The sequence below is a fragment of the Colossoma macropomum genome, unplaced genomic scaffold (genome assembly GCF_904425465.1).
Source record: "Colossoma macropomum unplaced genomic scaffold, Colossoma_macropomum, whole genome shotgun sequence".
In the NCBI taxonomy this organism is placed as follows: domain Eukaryota; kingdom Metazoa; phylum Chordata; class Actinopteri; order Characiformes; family Serrasalmidae; genus Colossoma; species Colossoma macropomum.
In genome coordinates, this window is record NW_023494786.1 from 1,520,348 (window position 1) to 1,541,493 (window position 21,146).

The 21,146-nt window shown below is 40.4% G+C and overlaps 1 protein-coding gene across 1 annotated transcript in view; it reads right to left on the reverse strand.

Annotated features, from left to right (window-relative positions):
- grik1b (glutamate receptor, ionotropic, kainate 1b) overlaps positions 1-21,146 on the reverse strand; it is a 44,856-nt gene that overhangs the window by 2,800 nt on the left and 20,910 nt on the right. The window contains exons 3-13 of the mRNA XM_036557315.1: positions 20,845-21,102; positions 18,383-18,564; positions 16,033-16,086; positions 15,340-15,513; positions 13,968-14,111; positions 10,088-10,195; positions 5,356-5,469; positions 5,068-5,271; positions 4,256-4,479; positions 1,857-1,975; positions 162-379 (exon numbers count right to left, since the gene is read on the reverse strand). Of these exons, the coding sequence (XP_036413208.1) occupies positions 162-379; positions 1,857-1,975; positions 4,256-4,479; positions 5,068-5,271; positions 5,356-5,469; positions 10,088-10,195; positions 13,968-14,111; positions 15,340-15,513; positions 16,033-16,086; positions 18,383-18,564; positions 20,845-21,102 (1,799 nt within the window). The remainder of the gene's footprint in view (positions 1-161; positions 380-1,856; positions 1,976-4,255; positions 4,480-5,067; positions 5,272-5,355; positions 5,470-10,087; positions 10,196-13,967; positions 14,112-15,339; positions 15,514-16,032; positions 16,087-18,382; positions 18,565-20,844; positions 21,103-21,146) is intronic.

Here is a 21,146-nt window from a genome sequence, read left to right on the forward strand (position 1 = left end):
AAAACACTGTGTTGTGTACAAATGTTGCCTATGGGGTCTGTTTAGGCTAATGCTAATGCTAAATGGTCATATTAGCAGGCCATAGGCCAAACGTAGGCTCATTTTCTCTCCTGCTGCTTATTCAGTGCTGTCTTTATTATCGGTAACATGTCTGTTCTGACCTTGAAGAAGGTCATGGTGGACCCGTCCCTCACTGCCCCGTACTCTATCTTGGTCTGCTTGGCCAGGTCGTCGGCCGAGTCGATCGGAGAGTCCATTCGCTCCACAGTGAGGAAAGCAGCCAAGTTAGCTGTGTAGGAGGAGATGATGATGAGGGTGAAGAACCACCAGATTCCTCCAACGATCCTGGTGGACAGAGCTTTGGGCATCAGCTCCGAGCCTGTGGAGGAAACGGACAACTGCCGTTATATACTCTGCTTCTGAACTGATGTGCACAGCGTCTCTAGAGCGATATTTTTCAGTTTAAAGATTAAGAAAACCCCTTTCTGATGATGTATCTCAAAGGTGGGTCAGAAGGCCAGATAGCTAACATTACCATTAGGAAGCTGAATATCATGTCTGTATTTTTTTACTTCTAAATCAGAAGATTTCTTTATCGCACTGAGGGTGGCTCCCAATGGCTATTCAACTATGCAGCGCATGCTGGGTACTGTAGTGAATGAAAACATGCTGGATATTGTAGTGAGAGAGCATTAGTGGATGAAAACACAAAAGAAGCACACAAAAAATGTGAATTCTGTTGAACTGCTGAGGTTGAGGGATATAATTCTGCACTACAGACTATTACATAACACAACAAATAACAAAATGAATGCTAGTTTTGGGCCACTTTAATGTAATCATATATATATATATATATATATATATATATATATATATATATATAATATATATATATATAAAGCAGAAGTTTGGGCACCCCTGGTCAAATGACATATTTTGTTGTTTTTCTAAGTGATATAGTATAGTTTATATTTTACGGTTTTTTCCAATATATTAAAATCAACAAATAAATAGAAATTGAATCATATTTACATCTTTTTACCATAGATGATGTGTTAACTTATTTTGACTCAGAAAATCAACAAAACATGTCTTTTAACCAGGGGTGCTCAAACTTTTCAATATGGCTGTAAGTAGCTAGCAGTTACAAGTTAATAGAGCATAATAAAAGTCCTTTTAGAAAAGCCTGTCTACTCGGCAGCCATCTTTGCAACGCTGCCGGGCAGTTATTTCCTGTTGTACAAGACCAGATTCCTCTCTTATTAAACAGGGTGGGACCAAAATACTTGAAACTGAAGGTCAAACTACCATTTAAAAACAGATTTGAAATCACTGATAAAATCTGACAAGAACCTCATGAATAGTTTGTAGCGTTTGGATCAATAACACACAAAAAACATGATTTTTTGGGTTGTTCTGGCTTCCCCCACTCGCGGCTTAACCAGCAAGCTGATTGGCTTGTTTTTCTTAAAAGGCGGGACTTTCTCTGTAAACAGACACCATCCTTAGCTTTACGAGGGTTCCTATTCATATTTCAGACATTGACCGCCTCCTCCTTTATACCGTCTCTGTCATAACAGGCGGTGATACACCGACAAGTGGGAATGTAGAGACCACCAGTGTGAAACATATTGTTTGAATGTAAAGGCAAGGCAGTGTGCTTATATGTAAAAAAGTCCCTGGAATGTTTAAGGAATACAGTTTCTTTTATACTGGTAACGTGCAAAAACATAGCGCTAACCAGTTACCAGCCAGCTCTTTTGATTTGTTGGCCCTCGGCCCACCATAAAGATTACACTCTGGACAAAAAACTGTGCCCCCCTGCTTTAGACAGTCCTATGTTAAGGTCATACCTTGCTGCATGAGGGCTCCAACGCCGAACCAGATACTGTTGATCAGAGTGAAGTTGTTCTCCACCACATCAGAGTCGGGGTTGCAGGGATGTGGGTTGTACCATTCATAAGGAGTGAATCTGCACACAGACATATAAACACCTACCTGAATATCATTATATTATCATTAAACATCATCAAACTCTGGATTTATTAACCCTTTCAGCCATACATTGTGCCTTAATGTCCATGTTGTCTTTCTTGAGAGTAATGCCCAGTATTATGCTTATTTCACATAACGGCAATATTGAAACGCAAAGCAGGCTACAAAAGATGACTTGCTTTGCTACTGTTTACAACAAATGACGGTTAAAATGGGCTGAAAAGCAGTGAAGTGAAGGCAGATCTTAGACTTCTAGATACAAAGTAGGCAAGCTAACAGTTTTAATGGTAATTGCTAATGATTGTAGCAATAGATACTGATTAGGGATGTGCATTCTGGCTAATTTTGATATTTGAGTGTCCGTAAGAGACACTGAATGGATATTTTTTTTATTTTTTGTGTAAGATTTTGCAGAACGCAGATGAATAACATTCCAGAATGTGTTTTCTTATTCAATAATAGCTGAGGGAAATGAGTAGGTTTACGGAAATGAGTAGGTTTGCATGATAGACAACCAACAGAGGCTACCTCAGACGAGCTAAAGAGCTAAGAGGTATACGGTTGCTAATGAGGACTCACTTTCTTCTATACATGTTAGTGATGGTGCTGGTTTAGCTGGTCACCAAGCATGAGCATACTGGTTGACCAGCATACCAGCATCCAAAACACATCATAAGCTGGCTTTGCTAGTAACCAGTGTATTAACTTCCATTGCTGCTGACCATGCTGGTTTCGCTGGTGACCAGCCATGCTAGTCTATGCTGTTTTTTCTAGCATGACTTTTATTTAATTTATTCCATTATTTATTTCACTTTTGTATCATGTCATCGGATGATAGCAATGGATAGTTTGGGATAGTTGTACAAAGTTACAGTCAGTGACGGTTAAATACTGTAAGTGTTGATGTAAGGAACTGTATGAATCTACAAATTGCATGGAAAGCACAATAATGTGCCACGAAAACATAGAAGGCAAAATATTTACACCATCATAAGGACTCGAAATCTGAAATGACTCCATTCACTCTGATTAACAGACTAAATTTAGCCAAAAAATAGCCACCAATCACATATTGGCCACTGGTCTCTTCCGTTCTCTTGTTTGCCAATAGCAAAGACTTTTAACACTGTTCAAAAGCACCGACAGATCAGAGGAGAGTCACAAATCTCACACCCAGCTGAGTCTGTTTGAGCCATTAGCACTGGGTAAGAACTGCTGTGCGATGGCCAAATCACCGGGCGCAGAGTCAAGAACCTTTTAATGGTGATCCTGCATGCATTTAAGACTGGAATACAGCCAATCAGAGCATAAGAGTGAGACGAAGACTGTTCTGGTCGACAAGGCGACGCAAGAGGCTACGCTAACTTAGTAGCTAATGTTAGTGTGCTAATGTCTTTAACGAGTCTCTCAGAACAATCAGTAGTTTGTAGCACTTTTTTGTCATATTTTTGGCATCAGCTCAGCTCACTAGGAACCTCCACGAAGGTACTACCAAAAATAGTACCCGGCATCAGGTTCCAGGTACCAGATTTGCCTAGTGGAAAACCAAAAAAGGCGAGTACAGTTGAGTCGAGTCGAGTCGAGCTGGTACCATGCAGTGGAAAAGTAGCTTTAATGGTATAGCATGGTGTTCTGTCCTCAAAAATGATCCAAAAAAGATGTAAAATTCTAGATTTTTGTTATCAACTACTATTTTGAACAAACAAACAAATGCACAGGAAGACCTCAGGAGACTTTCCTGAAGTCAGGTCACTTCAGTCAGGTAAGCATGCATGGTCTACCGCTTCATGGCTGAGCTGCTGTTGCTCCTAGACACTTATTAGCACTTACAGTTGTCTGGGGCAGACCTAGCAGGGCATAAATGTCCATACTGATTAGTAGCAAAGGTTGCATCCTATCACAGTGCCATGTTTAAAGTCACCTCTTCAATACGACCCTCTACTGCCACTGTCTACAAAGATCGCATGGCTATGTACTTGATTTTATACACCTGTTAGCAATAGGTGTAGCTGAGACACCTGAACTTACGAGGGGTGTCCACATTCTTTTAGTGTAGTTCTTACCGGGCTGAACAAAAATGATATAACAAAGTTGAAAAAATTGTCGATTTTGTCAAAAACTGTCATTTTGAGCAAACAAACCAACTTGAGACTACAAAATGCTTTAGACTCCAGTCAGATGAGCATGTGGTTTAACAAATTAAAGACTCACCACTAGGGGGTCTGTGTGAAGTGGCTACACCTAAAGTTCTCATTACCTGGCGATGACGAAGAGGACACAGCTGACCCCGAGGCAGGCGAGCAGGACGTACATCCAGATGTCGGGCGAGAGCGGGTTGAGGAAGGAGAAGACGCCCGGGTTGGTGCCGTTGGGTTTGTGGTACAGGATGGAGATGCCCAGAGTCATGAAGGGCTTGGAGAAGTCAATGACCTTCTCCCTGACGTAGGTGATGGTGAGGGGAGCCACGGCCAAATCCGCCACCTGCAGCAAACAGACCGGAATATCTGATTTATTCTATGACCTGACCCTTATTAGTCACCATTATTCCGGCATTAATTAGGCCCTTATAATAACAGAACTAATGTGACCTGAGTGCCGGCTCTAAATGTAGGTATTGTGATATAAACAGAGTCTGTTCTACAGTTTCTCATTAGGCTGAATGAATAACCGACTCTAAATGTAGGTATTGTGATATAAACCGAGTCTGTTCTACAGTTTCTCATTAGGCTGAATGAATAACTGACTCTAAATGTAGGTATTGTGATATAAACCGAGTCTGTTCTACAGTTTCTCATTAGGCTGAATGAATAACTGACTCTAAATGTAGGTATTGTGATATAAACCGAGTCTGTTCTACAGTTTCTCATTAGGCTGAATGAATAACTGACTCTAAATGTAGGTATTGTGATATAAACTGAGTCTGTTCTACAGTTTCTCGTTAGGCTGAATGAATAACCGGCTCTAAATGTAGGTATTGTGATATAAACTGAGTCTGTTCTACAGTTTCATTGATTGCATTAGGCTAATATGGGGGACACATCAAAAATGGAACACGTTGGTTTGACTTACATGATCTATGAGCTCACGGACCATCCCGTTCCACTCGCCTTTATCATTCTGCGCACCATACTTGCCATCCGACACCAGTTTGACCTCATATGAAAAGCCCAGGATGTTGGAGAGCTCCTTCAGAAGGTCCAGACAGTAGCCCTCGAACCGGTCGTTCCCATACAGCGGCTTATCTGACTTCTTATACATCACATACGGGTTTTCCTGAGAAAAAAAAATAAAGAAGGTTAATGCCACAATATAAAAGAAATTTTCTAAAAATTGTATTGGATAACAGTTACTCTTTACCAGAATGGTGGTGACGATTAGGGTCCGGTTGGCCATGGAGTCTGTAACATTAGTCGTCCTGTCTCGAACACTGTCTGTCAAATTAAGCCCTGAATTTGAGTTCCACACCCCGATCTGAAATAAAGCACAATATCGGTATCACCCAATACTCAAGGTTTTAATATTGGTATCACCCAGTACTCAAGGTTTCAATAGTGGTATCGATTAATACTCAAGGTTTTAACATCAGTATTAGTATGGGCTGATACTCAGGGTTTCAATATCGGTATCGGCTGATACTCAAGGTTTCAATATCAATATTGGTATGGGGAAAAAGCTGTATGTGCACTCTAGGTCAATATTTTGTACAGTCTGTAACTCAAATTGAATAAACGGTCAAACTTCAAAGGGTTAAAAACAATGAAAGCAGGAAGAGGGTTACAGGAGAGGATAAACAAGAGTAAACAAATAAAACAGACGGGTCTCAGAGAGGGGAGAGGTGTCTGTCTGGTGTTTGAGCTGCCCTCTCTAACCAGGTTAAACACCTTTAAGTACATTATACTGAGAGGGATTTATCACAGCTCCACTGGAGTAATCTCAGCCAATCAGGTTTTTCCATGCAGAAAGTCATTAGCATAATTCTCCTGAGTGATGAGATCAAACTGCTGAATAACATCAATTACACCTTCATCTATGACACAGCATCTGTCCCAGAGAGAGAGAGAGAGAGAGAGAGAGAGGGAGACACAGAGAGAGGGAGAGTAATAGAGAGAGAGATAATACAGAGATAGAAAGAGAAGAAAGAGAAAGCAAGAAATAGAAAAATGAAGAGAAAGAGATAGAAGACAGAGGCAGGGAGGGGGAGAAAGAAAGAAACAGAAAGAGAGAGAGAGAGAGAGAGAGGAAGAGAGATGGAAAGAGAGAAAGACAGAGACAAAGAAAGGGGGAGAGGGGGAGAGAGAGAAAGAAAGAGATAAAAAGAGGAAGAGAAAGAGATAGGAGAGAGAGGGAGAAAGACAGAGACAAAGAGAGACAAAGAAAGAGGTGGAGAGAGGAGGAGAAAGAAAGAAAGAAAGAAAGAAAGAAAGAAAGAAAGACAGAAAGAAAAGAGAAGGAAAGAGAGAAAGGAGAGAGAGAGGAGGAGAGATAGAGAGACAGACAGAGCACAAAAGAAAAACAGAGAGAGAGACAGAGAAAGTAAGAAAGAAAGAAAGAAAGAAAGAAAGAAAGAAAGAGAGAAAGAGGAAGAGAAAGAGATAGAAGAGAGAGGCTGGGAGAGGAGAAAGAAAGAAAGAAAGAAAAAAAGAAAGAAAGAAAGAAAGAAAGAAATAGAAAGGAGAGAGGTGATACAGAGATAGAGAGAGAAAGGAAGAGGGATAGAGATACAGAGAGAGAAAAGTGATAGAGAGCAAAAGAAAGAGAGAGGGAAAGGAAGAGAGAAGAGAGAGAGAGAGAGAGAGAGAGAGAGAGAGAAAGGGACAGAGAGACCTGCACAATATATCATCTAATTGCTATTTAAACCTTTGCTGCAATATGCAAATGAGCCTCTAATCCATCATTATTATTGTATTGTGACAGATGGTTTCACACTGATTCAGCATACATTAATCACGCAGGTCCATCTTTAACCCCATCATGGTTTCACTGTGTGTTTTAGTGATATCACGGTCACAGTGTGTATCAGTGTGATGACGATGCTGTATTGTGTCCGTATCGTGCAGCTGTGCTGACTGCTGCCGTAAGCAGCCTCTGCTGTGTAAGTAACCCGACTGCTTCATAAACCGCATTATATGAGCGTCTGAGAATAATGACGGAATGACGGACCATTTAATGACCGCAGGAACGGCCCCATGAAGAAACTGCTTACGCTTGGTTTGGCTGCGGTGGGAGAGCTATATCAATATAAACACAGCCAGATTCATACACTCAGCTATATGCACAGGTGTGGCTTCTTCTGGGGGCTTTTTAGTTTACACTGGACTTTAACCCCAACAACCCCCCCGCCCAGTGGCCTGCATCCGTTTCCATGGTTACACTACATTAATCTCTATGATCATGCTACACCCATTTCCGTGGTTACGCTACTTCAATCTTTATGGTCACGCTACACCTGTTTCCATGGTTACGGTACATTAATCACTATGGTCACACTACACCCGTTTCCATGGTTACACTAGATTCATCTCTATGGTCACCCTACACCCATTTGCATGGTTTTGCTACACCAATTTCCATGAACACACTATACACATTTCCATAGATGTCCTACACTCATTTTCATAATTACACTGCACCCATTTCCATGGTTACAATAAATCCATTTCTACGGTCATGCAAAACTGTTTTCAAGTTTGATGTACACCCATCTCCGTGGTTACACTACTCTCATTTCCATGGTAACACCACACCCATTTCCATTCTATGATCATGCTACAGCCATTTCCACAATTACACAACACTAGTTTTCATGGTAACACTACACTCCTTTCCATGGTCATACTGCATTAATCACTATGGACATGCGACATCCATTTCCATGGTTGCACTACATTATCTCGTTGGTCACGCTACATTTGTTTCCATGGTTACAGTACACCAATCACCATGGTCATGCTACACCCATTTCCATGGTTACACTACATTAATCTCTGTGGTCACGCTGCACCGTCACCATGGTTATACTACACCAGTTTCCATGGTTACACTACACCCATACCATGGTCATGCTACACCCATTTCCATGGTTACACTACATTCATCTCTATGGTCATGCAAAACTGATTTCCATGGTTATACTACACCAGTTTCCATGGTTACACTACACCCATACCATGGTCATGCTACACTCATTTCCATGGTTACACTACATTCATCTCTATGGTCATGCAAAACTGATTTCCATGGTTATACTACACCAGTTTCCATGGTTACACTACCCCCATACCATGGTCATGCTACACCCATTTTCATGGTTACACTACATTCATCTCTATGGTCATGCAAAACTGATTTCCATGGTTATGCTACACCCATTTCCATGGTTACACTACATTCATCTCTATGGTCATGCAAAACTGATTTCCATGGTTAGTGGACACTCATCTCCATTGATATTCTACATCCATTTCCATAGTTACGACGCACCCATTTCCATGGTTACACTAAACTCATTTTCATTTTCATGGTCACGCTGTACAGCCACTGCTAACAGCAGGAAACTCTCTGCTACTTCTGCTGACTCAGATATCCACCAACATCAACAGAGAGTGGCAGATTTGGAGACTAAAAATAAAGGGAAGATAAAGGGCTGTAGGGGAGGAATGGAAGCCATAACAAGGAGAAACAGGTTGAGACACCAAACAAACCTTCTTCCACACTTTATTAAAGCGCCCAGCATCGTTCTTGTGAAGTAAATGAAAGAGAAAACAAACAAAAAAATAACATATTACATTTATGAGTGAAGCTGCAGAGTCCTGAACAGGACTGGTGATCAATGAAATCTAAACACAGATTAACTTATTATTACTAAGGCATCTGTTATCATCATCAAAATGATGTGATCATCACTGCAATAATGACTTCATTGTTGTTATGACATAATCTTCTCTGTAATAATGTGATCATTACTGTAATCATTTGATCATCTCTGTGATAATCTAGACATCTCCCGAAGATGTGATCATCACAGTAATAACATGGTAATCACTGTAATAATGTGGGCAACACTGTAATATTGTGATCATCACTATAATAATGTGATCTTCACTATAATAATGACACTTTTCATAACGATGAAATACTCAATGTAATTAAATAATTATAACTGTAATAATGTGGTCATCTCTAAAGATATGATCAGCACTGTAAAAATGTGATCATCACTGTAATAATGTGATCATCACTGCAATAATGTGGTCATCACTAATAACGTGGTCATCACTGTAATAATGTGATCATCACTGTAATAATGTGGACATCACTAATAATGTAATCATCGCTAATAACAGTCATCACTGTAATAATGACTTCACTGTTGAAATGACAGTCATCACTGCAGTAATGTGGTCATCACTGTAATAATGTGGTCATCACTGTAATAATGACTTCACTGTTGAAATGACAGTCATCACTGCAATAATGTGGTCATCACTGTAATAATGTGATCATCACTAATAATGTGGTCATCACTGTAATAATGACTTCACTGTTGAAATGACAATAATGACTGCAATAATGTGGTCATCACTGTAATAATGTGGTCATCACCGTAATAATGACTTTGCTGTTGTAATGACAATCATCATTGTAAACATTTTATAATCACTGCAGTAATTACAGTAATAATGTGGTCATCTCATTAATGATGTGATCATCACTGCAATAATATGGTCATCACTGTGGTAATTTGATCATCACTGTAATAATGTGGTTATCACTACAATAATGTAATCATCACTGTAATAATGTTGGCATCACTATAAAAATGTGATCATTACCGTAATAATGCGATCATCACTGTAACAACGCAATCATCGCTATAAAAATGTGATTATCACTGTGATAGTGTGATCACTATGTGATCATCACTGTAATAATATGGCCATCACTGTAATAATGTGATGATCACTGTAATAATGTGATCATCACTGTAATAATGTGCTGTCCAGCAGAGTTTGGTCATTTCTCTGCTGAATCACACCTGCTTAGCCTGAGCTGAGTACTGCCCGCTGTAGAGGGGGGTTGGTACACCCACCTTTTCCATGCCGTCCTCTTTCAGACTGATAATGTCCAGGTCGAACTCCTTCCTCAAACCGTCTGTCTTGTTTAAGATTATTTGTCCAGTCAGCCCGTTCCACTGAGCCTGACCACAGAAACAGAGGGAGGAAATGATCTCTAGTCCTCATTAGAGGTTAATATAAAAATAAACACAAACACATTGGTGATGAAATTGACAAATCCACATAAACCCACATGAATAAAATATATAACATCAGCACAATTACTGGTGAAAGTAGATCATCTGAAACACAAAGTCATGATGATGTTATGTGTTTTATTCATGTGGAAGTGACAGACACATTTGAATCAAATGAATCAAATGTGATCAGACTGATCAATAGATCAGACTGATCAGTAGATCAGATCTGTTCTCAAAGAGGCCCATTAAACAGGCACATGAATCCAACAAAGAAAGGAACAATGCATCAGCAATAAGCCAAATGGTATGAGTTAAAGTGCCTGTAAGACAATGAGCCAACTAATAATGTGTGCATTTGATATTAATTCATAATGCATCTTTCATTTAGTGCATCATTTTCCATCTCCAGCTGTTTTCATCACTGCTTATAGAGAACGACCAAGACAAACACTAAGAAATGCTTCTATTTTCCCTTCCAGAAAACAAACGTTAAATATCTCTACTACAGAATCAACTCTTCAAATCCCCTTTTAATCCCAAAATAAACCATTGAACACTAAATGCTGGGGAGATTATGGCCTGGTCATCAAAAGCACCGTAGCATATCGTAGAACTGCAATCACAGTGAGTCTGTAGAGAGAGTGATTATAGTCATACTGCTGCCATCAATCCACCGTTCACTCCAGCAAATAATCAAGATACACTGAACTGTCTAAAACTGATTCACTCCAGCATCTAAGCAAGATTCACTAAACCCTCTAAAACTGATTCACTCCAGCATCGAACCAATTCACTAATTCAATTCACAAACAGATTCACCATCTATAACTGAACCATCTATAACTGATTCATGCAACCATCTAAAACTGATTCATTCCAGCATCTAACAGAGATTCACTCAACCATCTAAAACTGATTCACTCCAGCATCTAACCAAGAGTCACTCAACCATCCAAAACTGATTCACTTCAAATAACCCCTAAAAATTCACTCTAATATTTAGTCGTGATTCACTGAACCATCTAATAATGATTCCCCTATATCATTTAATTATGATTCACTGAACCATCTAATAATGATTCATCTCTCCATTTAATCATGATACACTGGACCATCTATTAATGATTCCCTTAAACCATGTAATCATGATTCATTGAACCATATACTAATGATTCACCTCTACCATTTAATCATGATTCACTGAACCATCTAATAATAATTGCCCTAAACAATTTAATCATGATTCACTGAATCATCTAATAATGATTCCCCTAAACCATTTAATCATGATTCGCTGAACCGTCTAATAATGATTCCCCTGCTACCATTTAGCCATAACTCATTGAACTATCTAATAATGATTCATCTCAATCATTTAACCATGATCATTGCACATATTGGCTAACCGGGCTAAACGTTACATGGAAGGAATTCTGGGAGACCGAGACTGAAACCCTGCATGACATTCTGGGAAAGTCAACAAGCTGACTGCCTGCACAGCATTCTGGGAAAACTCCACTGCCTGACTTCTTGCACAGCAAGCTGGGAAAACTGGAGTGGTCCTCTGTGGAGATTTAGTCTTCTCATTATTACTGCAAAACAAATCCCACTCAATCCCCTCTTCCCACACACACACACACACACATACACACTACACGAGGGCAGTGGTGTGTTCAATCATCCTCCATCTGTTAGCTAGAAACAACTAGCTAACATCCTTGCAGAAGATGTTTCAACAGAATAATACTGTTTAAGAGCTCATATAATGGCCCAAAGTTTCCCAGCTTTTGATTTAAGAGTTTGGTGTAGTATGTGAACATTTTTAAAGTTTCAAAACATACTGTTCACTCAGCAGTTCATTTTAAATTCATTGACATTGTCTTCAATGTCACAAAAACCAACATATGTATGCATATCCATATTATAATCCATATTGACCCATCATTTCCCCCTGGGGAAATCCCCAGTGCCATCTTCAGGCCTGTTCTATTACTTTATTAGCTGAAGTGAAGGGTGTTAGATGAGCCCTCATAGGGGCGAGGGATGGAGCGAACACCAATGCCGACTTCAACCACAGAACTTACCGAGCAATCATTGTGCTCTTCCCTTTTCAAACCCCAAAATAATGTCAGACAAAGCTGTTTATAAGGTACAGAAACAAACTACTTTAAAATGCTTAACATTTCAAAACCATAATATTTCATCTGCTGGGCTTTAAGTTACAAACTACTCCATCTCTTATATATGACTGCTACAATTTGTAAGGGTGGCATGGTGGTGCAGTGGGTAGTGCCGTCGTCTGACCGCAAGAATGGCCTGGGTTTGATTCCTGGCCGGTCCTTTCTGTGTGGAGTTTTCATGTTCTCCCTGTGTCTGAATGAGTTTCCTCCCACAGTCCAAAGACACGCAGTCAGACTAATTGGGTAGGCTAAATTGCCCCTAGGTGTGAATGTATGTGTCTGTCTGCCCTGCAATGGACTGGCGACCTGTCCAGGGTGTATCCTGCCTTCGACCCAATGACTGCTGGTATAGGCTCCAGCTCCACATGAACCAAGAACTGGACCAGTAAGAGTCCAGTGACATGGTCCATGAACTGAACCAAGAAGAGCCCATGAACACAGACCAAGAACTGGACCAAGAAGAGCCCATGAAAATGGACCATGAACTGAACCAAGAAGAGCGTATAAACATGGACCAAGAACTGGACCAAGAAGAGCCCATGAACATGAACCAAGAACTGAACCAAGAAGAGCATATAAACATGAACCAAGAACTGGACAAAGAAGAGCCTATGAACATGAACCAAGAACTGGACCAAGAAGAGCATATAAACATGAACCAAGAACTGGACAAAGGAGAGCCCATGAACATGAACCAAGAACTGGACCAAGAAGAGCCCATGAACATGAACCAAGAACTGGACCAAGAAAAGCCCATGAAAATGGACCAAGAACTGAACCAAGAAGAGCCCATGAACACAGACCGAGAACTGGACCAAGAAGAGCCCATGAAAATGGACCATGAACTGAACCAAGAAGAGCCCATGAACACAGACCGAGAACTGGACCAAGAAGAGCCCATGAAAATGGACCATGAACTGAACCAAGAAGAGCCCATGAACACAGACCGAGAACTGGACCAAGAAGAGCCCATGAAAATGGACCATGAACTGAACCAAGAAGAGCGTATAAACATGGACCAAGAACTGGACCAAGAAGAGCCCATGAACATGAACCAAGAACTGGACCAAAAAGAGTCCATGAACATGGACCAAGAACTGGACCAAGAAGAACCCATGAACATGGGCCAAGAACTGGACCAGAAAGAGCCCACTGACATGGACCAAGAACTGGACAAGGAAAACATGGACATGGACTGCCATTTGCCCGAGAACATGTAAGGTCTTTGTAATTCTTCAGTTAACAGACTACAGTTCTACAATTAACAGAATTCAAAAGATTTCAAAGAATTCACAGTATTACAGTCTTAAACACACAAATTTGACGCCACGTTTCATCACCTCTACAATCATCACTCAGCATCAGTCGGGGTATAAGCTATTAGTGGGTATTCGCTTCCATTACTTGTTAACTCCATTTGCGTTCTAATGAAGCAGATTCTAAACGTCTTGGCTGATCATCTACATTTGGTGTAAGGACGTAAATTCACATTAGGACAGAGCACAGGTAAGCAGAAGCAGGTCAGGTGAGCTCACCTCCTTGACCATGCTGATGAAGCGCGAGCCGAAGCGCCAGGGTTTGTGTCTGTGGCACTGCAGAGAGCTGACGGTGATCTGGGACGCTCGCTGGGACGCCGCCGCCACCATGTAAACAGCATCATACATCAGAGCCGCCTCCGTCTGGAGAGAGATGAACAGGCAGATGCTTAAACCTTAGATACACACCACTGCTCAAAAGTTTGTAATAAATGTCAATAATATAAAACTGATTCGGTTGCATGAATAATTCAAATATGTCAGTCTTGAACAACTTTACAGGTTTCAGATTTTAACCTCAGTAGGAAGCTGTAAATAAAACGAATGTTAGATGTGTCCAGAATGATGAACAGACCTGTAGAAGGTTCTAAAATGATTGAGAAAGCTGTAGAACATTGAGAGGTTAATCAATATTCAGAATCCATCCTATTTCCAAAATGGAGATAGAACATGAAGGCAGGTAAATTGACCAAAAAATTAATAGATATATAAATAGATAATTGCAGTCTATTATTCATCATTTTATTCACTTCTAGCTCACAGAATTCTTGGAATACTGAATAAAAATAATATATAAATAGGATGTAATATTTAAATCTACACTGTATATGTTATAAGTTGTACATAAAATAACAAAAATGACTAAAATGTCAATTTCAAACTTTTGAATAGTAGTATACAGTAGTATAGTGGGTGCTGGTATACACATCTAGTCTGCAATCCACTGGTTACCCACAGAAAAGAAGAATATAAACCCATATTTACAAAAAAATGCAGATATATTGAAAATGCTGAGATGTACTACCTTTTTCTACAACCATACATAACTAAAGTGTTGAGGCAAGACCTTTTACATCCATATAAATGTTGCTTTAAAAGTTATTTAGCTTGCGTAGGTATTGCCTAGAGTTGCCTCAATGACCATACACCAGTGGTCACCAACCGTCCTCCTGATGATCTACTTTTGTGTAGAGTTTAGTACCAACCTGCATCTGCCCCTCCCCCTTTACCTAACACTCCTGATCTAGCCAATCAAGAGCTTCTGAACAAGTTAATTGGCAGAGTGTGGTTGGAACTACACTCTGCAGGAAGGCAGATCTCCAGGACCAGGGTTGGCTCCATCAACTAACATAGCCAGCTAGCAAAGATGGGTGGCTAATATCGCGCCGAGCACCCAGAGAGAGAGAGAGGCCAATTGTGCTCTCTTGGACTCCCGGCCACGAATCGCTGTAGCATCACCAGGGATCAACCTGGTGGCAATAAGGCCAATGCTTATGTGGTTTCGCCAATTGGCAACAGCATATTTTGTGAGCCTGGATAGGACAATTGCCTGAAATATGTTACAGTCCAAATGTCTTATCAATACACTGACCGTCATCATGCCCTCGGTCAGGCCACTCTCGGGTTTTTGAGGAGCCTGCATTCTCTCCATGGACCACTTCTCCAGCACAGACGCCACCTCAGGGTTATCAATGTTGAGCAGACGGAAACCTGTCATATTCACCCCACTGTACCGATACGGCTCCAGGTCCAGAGCGTACAGATCCTGCGAGAAACACAGTGAGATAATTACAGACTTTGACTGCTTGGACAGCAGCTATATCTGACTGTCTATATATATATATATATATATATAATATATATATATATATATATATCTGTAAATCTATATATGTAACAAAAAATATATTATTAAGTGCCGTCAAGTCAGTTCCAATTCCTGGCAACCGTTCTTCCTGCCTTCTTTTCGGGCCTTTAGGCTTCTTAACAGCTTGTTTGTGATTTCTTTGGTTGTCTCCAACCATCTTGTAGCTCTTTTTGTCCTCTTCCTCTTTTACCTTCAACTGTTCCAAGCATAATTGTCTCTTCCGATTAATTGGTTCTTCTTGTAAAAGGTCTAAAACACTAAAAATGCTAATATGCTTAGCTGCTAATGATGGATGAAACTTAGCAGTGTGCACTTACACACAATTGTTAATCAGTGGTCATATTCTGTTAATCACATCTGCATTTTAGTCAGGACAATGCTGTATCTCTGCTGTGGCATGAGGTCAGTGTGACTCACCAGTGTGGTAAAGAAGAAATGGTAATATTCGGTCATCATGCCCATAAACAGCAACTGTGGAGACAGAGACATGTTCAAATTCTCATCCATGTGATATAATGGAGCCTTCATCTAGAATTCTACCCCACTTCATGAAAGTCTAGGCTTGTGATGCTAGCACTATCGTAAAGGCCACCACACACCGAACGCTTTGTGTTGCATCCAAAAACTTGAAACCTATCGTGTTATACTGAACCAATGTCCAAAAGGTTCTATGTAGATCCATGTACCACACATTCTACACCAATCTGAACCACTTCACCATGCACATAACCATTCTACCATGTAAAGAACTAGGCTGAAGAGAGAGCTACATTTTCAGCTAAAGACTGTTCTAGCTGAAAGGCTAACTGAAGAGAGAGCTACAATTTAAGCTGAAAGGCGTTCTAGCTGAAAGGCTAACTGAAGAACGAGATACACTTTAAGCTGATGGGTGTTGTAGCTGAAAGGCTAACTGAAGAACGAGATACACTTTGAGCTGATGGGTGTTGTAGCTGAAAGGCTAACTGAAGAACGAGATACACTTTAAGCTGATGGGTGTTGTAGCTGAAAGGCTAACTGAAGAGCGAGATACACTTTGAGCTGATGGGTGTTGTAGCTGAAAGGCTAACTGAAGAGCGAGATACACTTTGAGCTGATGGGTGTTGTAGCTGAAAGGCTAACTGAAGAGCGAGATACACTTTGAGCTGATGGGTGTTGTAGCTGAAAGGCTAACTGAAAAGCGAGATACACTTTGAGCTGATGGGTGTTGTAGCTGAAAGGCTAACTGAAGAGCGAGATACACTTTGACCTGATGAGTGTTAGCACAGCTAGCTGAAAGGCTAACTGAAGAGCGAGCTACACTTTGAGCTGATGGGTGTTGTAGCTGAAAGGCTAACTGAAGAGCTAGATACACTTTGAGCTGATGGGTGTTGTAGCTGAAAGGCTAACTGAAGAGCGAGATACACTTTGAGCTGATGGGTGTTAGCACAGCTAGCTGAAAGGCTAACTGAAGAGCGAGATACACTTTGAGCTGATGGGTGTTGTAGCTGAAAGGCTAACTGAAGAGCTAGATACACTTTGAGCTGATGGGTGTTGTAGCTGAAAGGCTAACTGAAGAGCGAGCTACACTTTGACCTGATGGGTGTTGTAGCTGAAAGGCTAACTGAAGAGCGAGCTACACTTTGACCTGATGGGTGTCGTAGCTGAAAGGCTAACTGAAGAGCGAGCTACACTTTGACCTGATGGGTGTCGTAGCTGAAAGGCTAACTGAAGAGCGAGATACACTTTGAGCTGATGGGTGTTGTAGCTGAAAGGCTAACTGAAGAGTGAGCTACACTTTGACCTGATGGGTGTTGTAGCTGAAAGGCTAACTGAAGAGTGAGCTACACTTTGACCTGATGGGTGTTGTAGCTGAAAGGCTAACTGAAGAGCGAGCTACACTTTGACCTGATGGGTGTTGTAGCTGAAAGGCTAACTGAAGAGCGAGCTACACTTTGACCTGATGGGTGTTGTAGCTGAAAGGCTAACTGAAGAGCGAGCTACACTTTGAGCTGATGAGTGTTAGCACAGCTAGCTGAAAGGCTAACTGAAGAGCGAGCTACACTTTGAGCTGATGGGTGTTCTAGCTAAAAAGCTAACTGAAGAGCGAGATACACTGAGCTGATGAGTGTTAGCACAGCTAGCTGAAAGGCTAAAGGGCTGCTGCTGTCTTTTAGTGAAGGACAGGATTGGATGATATCTCTGCACTGCTAGAGGGACACAAATGGAATTATTTGGCACAAATCCGGACAAACACGGCCCGGAATACAAAGAAACTGTGTCAAGGCATGTTTTTATCCTGGCTCTGTCAGGCAGCATGCAGCGGGAAAATCTCAGAATTTGCATGTAGTTATTTTTCAGTCTCATTACAACATTTAACCTTCAAATGACCAGAGCTGACAAGATTTATTACACACTTCTGTAATCTAGGAATAGCTCAACCAGTTTGCACTGAAGTCCCTGTAGTTACTGAATAGTAAGCCTTTGTATGTAATAAACCTGGGTTGTTAAGAGATTAATATGTAATAAGCCTAAGATTTTAAGGGGTTAACGACCGTTTTGACTGGAGGGGTCTCTGACTTTTGCCCTGATTGTGTATCAGGGAGGGTCTCTGGGCTGTATGATAGGTGGGGGTGGTTGGAGGAAGAGGTGGAATATTTACTCTTTTATTTGATAAAATATGATGAACTGTTCTTAATCCTGTTTGACCAGTGACATGAACTTACAGGTTTAAAAAGGTCAGTATTTGACAAGTGTTGGGTGAGTGAGTGAAGCCAGGTGTGTGTGTTACCTGTTTGAGCACCTCTGCTGATGTCTGGTACGAGCAGTCGAAGATGACGCAGAACTCTTTGCCTTTCTTCATCTCCTTGAGAAGCGGCCGGGCGTCTTTACTCCCCACCGGCAGCTGACGGATCTTTATCTTAATGTTGTATCGAGAAGGAGCTTTGATCAGCTCCTGGAGACGAATCAGACCTGCAGAACAAACAAACACAACATTTTAACCCCTTTAAACTTGTATGTGTGTCCACCCTTCAGTCCCTCACTCATTTACAGCGTTTAACAGCCGGATTTTTACTTTATTTACAATTTTACTCACATTACAGAGGTAGACATTAGGATTCTCACCTAAGGACTGTTATTAGTATAGCATAGTGCTCCTGCTCATTCATAGTAGTTACTGGATAATTTATAGTAGTTACTGATTAATGCATCGTGGTTTTGTAATAATTCATAGTAATTACTGAATAATTCATAGTGGACACAGAATAATTTATGGTAGATACTGAATAATTCATAGTGGATACTGAAAATTTCATAGTAGATACTGAATAATTCAAGGTAGATACTGAATAATTCATAGTGGATACTGAATAATTTGCAGTAGTTACTTTATAATTTATAGTAGATGCTGAATAATTCATAGTAGTTACTAAATAATTCATAGTAGATACTGAATAATTCATAGTAGATACTGAATAATTCATAGTGGATATTGAATAATTCATAGTGGATACTAAGTAATTCATAGAAGTTACTGAATAAATTATAGTAGATATTGAATAATTAATACCAGTTACTGAATAATCCATAGAGGACACTGAATAACTCATAGTAGTAAATTACTAGTAAATAGTAAACTAGTAAATAATAAATAGTGCTAAGAAAAGAATTCATAGTAGTTACTGAATAATTTGTTGTTAGTTTTAAGATTCATAACTGACTAATAAGCCTCCAGTTTAAGTTAAAACTTTTCAGAGCAAATGATTAGCATAACAAAGATGCATTGAAAATGTGTAAATCGTGGAGTAGGACATATATATATATATATATATATATATATATATATGAAGGTTATCCATATTTCCACTAGAAATAATTTTTAAAAACTGCCATGTTTTTGGTCTGGTTTTTTTCCCTTAAAATGTCAGTTCTAGTACAGCATCAACAATGCAGACTGTTTTTCATAAAGGCAAAAAAAAGCACAAAATCTTTTTCATTTGGTCTTACAGGCTTGAGCTTGTAATGGAGTTAACTTCACCCCTGCTCTGCTGGGCTCTGCTCTAGCCTTTTTTTCCCAGAACATTAATTTGAAATAGTCATAAAATCCAGTCTGCTCGTATGTATGCACTACTGAACAGGTAAATTGAAATATTAATGTTAAACTTCCCTGCAGTGCGCTTTTCATTCACTGCAAAGTTGAGTAATTATTTAATTAAGCAGGGAAAGTCTTACGTTTATCTCACATGACTGATTATAAAAACTGTATGTGGAAAAAAATCTGTTCCTTTTCAAAACACAAGTATCCATAACACACACAGATATACATTTTTTTGCAAATATATACAATATTTTGCAATGTATGACAGCTTAAATTTTCTAAAACTGGAATTTATGAAAATAAAAAAATGAACCACCGAGCTCACAGTAGGGGGCGTAGTAGCCCGTCATTAGCTCTTGGATATAAAGTAAGTTAGCGTGGCATGAAAAGTCCCCAAAAAACAGTTCACTTAGCTAATGATAGTGTTTCGCTAGTTAGCTTGTTTTACTCGTGTCATCAGTTTTATTCTGGACGTTAAAAAAGCTTGTCCTAGAGGACTTGGGGAGACAGCATTTAGAGGGGTATACTTTGGTTAGCACCTAAAGTATAACAAGTCGTCCCCAGATGAGATCATCTGGTCCCAAAAGACTACTGTATTGTTAGCACATCTTTCATAATTCAGAAATTGATGCAGTTCATATCCATATTAATTCTGACATATAATTTAGTCGTGTCCAATTCCACCCGCTAGGTAGGCCCCCTCTATCACACAAAGCGTGTTTCCTCTGAGACAGGTGAAGTTCCACCACATCATTTCAAACTGCTGCTAATGCATTATTACTAGACAGCTCAGCACGCTTGGAGGAGAACACTAACTACTAATGTTGTTACTTCAGCTAAGAGACGCTCATGTTGACTACCATTGTGCTGAGTGATGGGGGAGAGGGAGGACCACCCTACCCACCCAGAGAGCGACAGGAGGCAGTTATGATCTCTTGGACTCCCTGCAGTGGGTGATTGCATCATCAAGAATCAACCTCACAATCTCCAGGTGACAGCACCAACACTTAGACAGCCAATAATGGACCAATAAGAATCTTCTAAAACTGCATATTTAGTTGCCTTCTTTTATGAAGTCAGCATTTTGGAGATACAAAGTTTTGTTACGGCAACAAAATAGTAGATCTGCTCCATCACTGGTGAATCCCACCCACCTGTTGCATCTTCATAGACCACCGTCACCGTCTTCCATTTGTAGAACTGCACGATCTCCAGCACAGCCCGACTAATGGGGGCGTAATCTGGGTGCAGGTTGATGTAGAAGCTGTCCTTGTTGTCCACAGACGGGTGTTTCCACCGGGTCTGGATGTGCGGCACCTCCAAGGCGTTGCAGATGGACTGCACTGCGCTGACTGAAGAGCTGTGGGAGGGGCCAAAGACCGCAGCCACCCCCAACCCGAGCTGGTCGCACGCTAAGTGTCAGAAGAGAAAGACAAAAGAGCGTATTTAGGGTACA